This window comes from Camelus dromedarius, chromosome 4 (assembly GCF_036321535.1).
Source record: "Camelus dromedarius isolate mCamDro1 chromosome 4, mCamDro1.pat, whole genome shotgun sequence".
Lineage (NCBI taxonomy): Eukaryota > Metazoa > Chordata > Mammalia > Artiodactyla > Camelidae > Camelus > Camelus dromedarius.
This window is the reverse complement of record NC_087439.1, coordinates 84,467,518-84,472,808: the sequence shown is the minus strand read 5'-3', so window position 1 is coordinate 84,472,808 and position 5,291 is coordinate 84,467,518. Positions and strand designations below refer to the sequence as shown.

Below are 5,291 nucleotides of genomic sequence, written 5' to 3'. Positions count from 1 at the left end.
AACAGGAAGAGAAGGACAGGAACGAGACTTCCTCTGCGATCATTAGGTTTGTGTAAGTTTGTAATATTCCAAGGCCAGACCAGAGTCTTCTTCTGAAGTCCCATCACCCTGCCCTCTGATCATCACAGCCTTTGTCACAAAGTGATACACTTAAACAGTATCCCCCTAAATCACACTTACAAAGTTTGAAACTAAGAAATGGAAAGCTCATGGCTTTTAATGAGCTTCACGTAAAGTCCTCTCAAACCTAAGACATCAATCACACTCACTATTCACACAGATTAAAAAGGACATTTATTTTCAAATGTCACAGAAACTTAATAGTTATGACAGTTCCTCCTCTTGTCTACACATTGGTGGTTTATTGATATCTTTCTTTCCTTCTTTCTCTTCCTTCAGCTTGATTCTTATTCGTTCATCCTCTCCACAAATACTCCCTGCGGGATCTTGCTGTCTTCTGCAGAGAATCCAGAGAGAAAGTGGGAACAGTCACATCTCCTGGGAACCCAGAGAGACATCCTCTTTCCCTTCCTTGTGGCGGTGGGAGAGGCTCTCTTCTCAGGGTGGGGACTAACTTGGAGAAACAAGGAAACAGGACTTTCTTATTAGGAATATCCAAACATCACTCCTCAGGTGGGCCCCAGCCCCCCCACACCTGAATCCTACTGAGCATTCCTTGAAGAAGTGCTACTTCTTGCTAACCTGCTCAGATGGGATTCTATTGGCTTTAATAAATTCAGGAAGATCCATCTCACATTATTTACAGAGTTTTCAGCTCTCTACATGTGTATGTTAAAAGTGGACCAAGGGGATGAGTGATGCCAGGGGCTAGGTTTAAGGTGGACCTTGAAATTCTGTGAACCTGTTTGACAATAACACTTCCCCCTCTCTGTCTCTGTGACCCCATGCAAAGGAGCTACCTCCATCCCCTGTGCTCAGCGTCAGGAAATCAGCAGGATCTGGCTATGAATCTGTCTTCATGCCTCCTTAAATCTCAGGAAACAATATTTCAAGGGGGACAAAGGTACTGTTCAGCTCCAAAATTTTCTCCAAATGGCGACAGGAAAATGTCATCCCTCGGCTTCCACCCCGAGAAGAATGTTGCAGGGCTACCTGGGCTTGCTAATAAAAGCGGAAAGTGTAAATGGACTGGTGATGACTGGCTTTCACCCTTGGACGGAGAAATGAGATCACGATTTTCACGAAGGGCAAGAACCGCCGGTGCCGCCACTGCCGAGGCTGCTGCTGCTTCTCTCTGCGCGGGTCCCGCATTACATCACCGGAGAGCTCCTGCGGGGAGGGCGAGAGGAGGGTCTGCCGGAGACGCAGCCCCAGCCCAAGGAAGATAAACATAGAATAACAAGGATAGAGGGGGAGGGGGCGAGGGAAAGGGAGAAGGAAAAAGCAGGACCAGGTTTCCCACCACCACCCTGAGTGTGTGTATGAGGGAGAGCGTTGCACGGGCGCCAAGTTCTTAAGCAGCCGCACCCCAGATTCCGTTCCCGCATCGCCCCCCGCCCCCTAGCCGCCCTCAAGTCCTAATTCCAAGTCCAGCGAAAACCGATATCCAAATCGACCAGGGAAGCCGCCTTGAGAGGCCCAAGGGGGACGGCAGAGAGGCTCCCGGGGACTGGGAGGGACGGCTGTGCCCGCGCCTTCTTGGGGGAGTCGGGGGAAGGCGGTCGCTGCTGCGCCCCCGCCCGGCCCAGCCAGCGGTGCCTCCCTCGCCAGGCGACAGCCGCCAGAGGGGGGAGGCAGAAGCGCCTCCTCCCCGCCCGGAGCCGAAGCGGCGGCGCAGGGGGAGGAAGGCGCCTCACCTTGCCCCCGATGAGGGGCGGATCATGCCATGGCAGCGCCGGCGAGCGACAGCAGCAGCGGCGGCGGCGGCGGAGGCGAGCGGAGCCCAGCCAGCAGCCCCGGGAGCTCGACAGGAACCGGGGGCGCCGTGGCGGGAGCCCGGGGCAGCGGGGACGCGGAAGCCCGGAGCGCAGCGGTGATAGTGCCCGGCCTCCCTCCGCTCGAGGACTACGAGTGCAAAATCTGCTACAACTACTTCGACGCGGACCGGCGCGCGCCTAAGCTGCTGGCGTGCCTGCACACCTTCTGCCAGGAGTGCCTGAGCCAGCTGCAGCTCCGCGCCGCCGCCGCCGCCGCCGCCGCAGCGCCTGAGCGCCCGCTGCGCCCGCCGCCCTGGCACGGCCCGCCCGGCGCCATCGCGTGCCCGGTGTGCCGCCACCGCACGCCACTGCCCGACAGCCGCGTCCACGGCCTGCCCAACAATACCAAGCTTGCCGAGGCCTTCCCGCTTGCCCGGCGCGCCTCTCAAGACCCGCTGCCCCAGGACCGCCTACCGCCGCTGCCCCCGCGCCGCCCAGTGCCCGCCGCGGCCCCGTCTCCCGCTGGGGCCCCGCCGCCGCCGCCCGCGGAGCACGCGGCCCGCGGACCACGCGCCTACGAGAGCTGCCAGAACTGCAAGCGCGCCGCGCTCACCGCCGGCTGCGTGTGCGTCGTCTTCTCCTTCCTCTCCATGGTGGTGCTGCTCTTCACCGGCCTCATCTTTGTCAACCACTACGGCGGCGGCGGGGCGCCCCCCGGAGGCGGGGCGCCCCCTGGCGCGGCCCCGGCAGCCGGTTCGCCCTCGCCTTCGCCCGTGGGTCCCATCTGTCTGTCGGTGGCCAGCATCCTGGCTCTCTTCTCGGTCGTCGTCACTTGGGTCATCTGCTGGCTCAAGTACCGGCCCGAGGGCGCGGCCGCAGGCTCGGCTGGGGGCGGCGGCGGCGGCAGTGGCCTGAGGGCACGGGCAGCGGCGACAAGAGGCGCGCGGAGGAGCGACACGTAGCGGGGCGGCAGGCCTGGCCTCCCGCCTGCACCTCCAGCCCAGAGCGGCCTGAGAGGAGGGGCCCTCTGGCCCGATGCGCTGGAGCTTCTCCGCCCTCTACTTGCGACCCCAGGACGCACACCCCCTCATCGCCCGGCCACTTCGGGGCTTCGGTTTTCCGACTCGGTGGCCTTCCACGCCCCCTACTCCGCGCTGGGCCAGAGGGAACCCGAGGAGGCGGGGATGCTGGTGAGGATCCCGGTCTCCACGGACTGTGCAAACTCAACTTCCGCTTCATGCACCACCCTCATTCTCTCCAGAGTGCACAGCTGTCCCTCCCTGGAGTCCGAGGATTTGCAAAGAGAGGAGGAAAGAGGAGTGGGAACCCCGCCGCCCCCCCGGAAGCTGGTTGTCTGGCTGCTGTGACTTGAGTTTCTTTTCAGGGTATAGGTGCCTGCGCGCACTTCTGCAGCAATTGTGGATGGGCGTGAATTGTCCAGAGGAAGAATTAATGAGATGTAAACATGAGAGAGAAGGTTTCTCTGCTTCTTAGAGGTCCTGGAGAGCGAGTGAGCCGGAACGCTGAGAATGATGTACATTCCGCGGGGGCACGGCGCCGGCGTGAGTGGGGCTGCTCAGACCAACCGCCCGCGTCTGTGCGAGATTGGGCAGGTGCGCAGCGCGCGTGCGCGCTGGGATCTGCCTCCCGACTCCTGGCAAAAGAGAGGTGGTGGCGCGCACAGGGCGGTGGGTCCTTTAGCTTGCGGCGGAGCAGAGTCCAAAGTCCCAGCTCCTGGAAATCTGTGGTGGCTTTATCATTATTGCTACCTGGAAATCATTTCATCTTCTGTAACTGGACTCAGGGAGCTTTCAGAGCCCGTTCTCTCTTCTCCTTTCAAAACTGACTGACTGTTGCCCCCACCTGGAAGATATTGAAAACTATTGAAGCAGAATAGAAACTGTAGGCTTCCCTCCCACCCCGCCTTTTTTCTTAATTTCATTTTAAAAATTATTTATTTTCGAATATATAAATCTGGAAATCTTGTGAATTAAAATTTCCAGAAAAGTTGTTTGATAAGCAGTAATATTTCTCCGGTACCTCTAGTCCAAATACATTTCAAAATTAGGAGCAGAAAGTAAAGGCGTGTTGGTAATTGAATCAAGATTTTATGCTGTGAAGCAACTAATGACTTTCAGTTATCTGATAAAATAGAAAATAAGGCTCACAGACGAAACAAGTCAACTAACAAGTCTTTCTTCCCTTAATTACAAATACATATTACACTTATCAGAAGAATATTATTTTGAATTTAGCTGTTTAATACTGTTAGAAATCACTGAAATATTCACATCTGATCCAATTAGATGAAAAAGAATACATATCTATCCGATTTTTTTGTAACTAAAAAGATGAGCTGGGAGTGTATGTTCCATTGGGAGTGTTAGATGCTTTTTTTAAAGAAAAAACCCTAAATATTCCAAATATATTTTATATGAAAACATTCCTTATTCCATCTTTTGAAGTTTGGAATAAGACAACGTTTTCATGCCTAAAAACCACAGAAGTTACTAAGGATATACTGTTATTCCTTGTCTATTTATGCAAGCCGTCTGCATGATATTCTGACACTGTTCTATTAACTGAACTTGAATGGAGCATTTGTATCTATCAGAGAGTGAAGTAATTTATTGGCCATTGATAAGTGGTATGGCTACAATTTAGTAATTGCAATATGGCGTGTTTTATGTTTGCACTGTCTTAATAAAAATAAGAAGCGTTTATAGAAAAATCATTTTCGTGAAACTTATGGGGAAATTGGTCAAAGTTATTTGTGTGACACTTTTCTTCCTGAAATACACATCCCCATCCAAATGTCTAATTTCACATTTTGAATGGGGCTGAGAGAGAAGTATCTCACACGTGCGAACATATTACTAGGGTGGGCATTTCATGGAATTACTTCTCTTTCAGATTAATGGGACTCCTGAAGGCCAAGTGAGATTCATTGTATTCTAAGACTTACCTATCCACTACTATAACATCCCCTACACTTAAACTCTCTTGTCAAATTTTGTTCTGAGTTTCTGTTTCTGCAAAATGTTTTCAGATTCCTAATACTAAGAATCACATTTCAGAGATTGTCTTTAATTTACTTTTACCTCCAACAAGAAACTTGTGTTATTTTTATTTCTGAATTCACTTTTATCTTTTATTCTTTGTTTACCTCCAGTGCTGAGATCCTGTTAGCATTCACAACTGTTTAGTTGTATAAGTGCATCTACACATGTGTATGTATTGTGTGTGTGTGTATATGTGCTAGTAACAGAACTTGGCTTTGTGCATGTATCCATGTGTACATGTGGGCACACACATGTGTTTATTATTTCAGTCCCTTAAATTGGCAACCTAGAAGTATGTGTAAATTTACTTGGAGGCCAGCTTGCTTCTGATAGAGTTTATGTTCCTCAGAGG

General features: G+C 52.5%; 1 protein-coding gene and 1 long non-coding RNA gene across 2 annotated transcripts; one reads left to right on the top strand and one right to left on the bottom strand.

Annotated features, from left to right (window-relative positions):
• Positions 1–277: 277 nt before the first annotated feature.
• LOC135321165 (uncharacterized) lies at positions 278–1,780 on the bottom strand. The gene is made up of 2 exons (XR_010380701.1): positions 1,114–1,780; positions 278–457 (listed from the first exon to the last, which is right to left on the bottom strand). It is a non-coding gene; the product is annotated as an uncharacterized LOC135321165 (long non-coding RNA).
• Positions 1,781–1,835: 55 nt separating this feature from the next.
• Positions 1,836–4,844, top strand: RNF228 (ring finger protein 228). The gene has a single exon (XM_064485205.1). It carries the CDS (start codon positions 1,847–1,849, stop codon positions 2,837–2,839), a length of 993 nt encoding a protein of 330 aa, XP_064341275.1. The 5' UTR covers positions 1,836–1,846; the 3' UTR covers positions 2,840–4,844.
• Positions 4,845–5,291: the final 447 nt, after the last annotated feature.

Excerpts from the sequence above, each read along its gene's own strand:
- RNF228 (XM_064485205.1), top strand. The coding sequence starts at position 1,847 with ATGGCAGCGCCGGCGAGCGACAGCAGCAGCGGCGGCGGCGGCGGAGGC.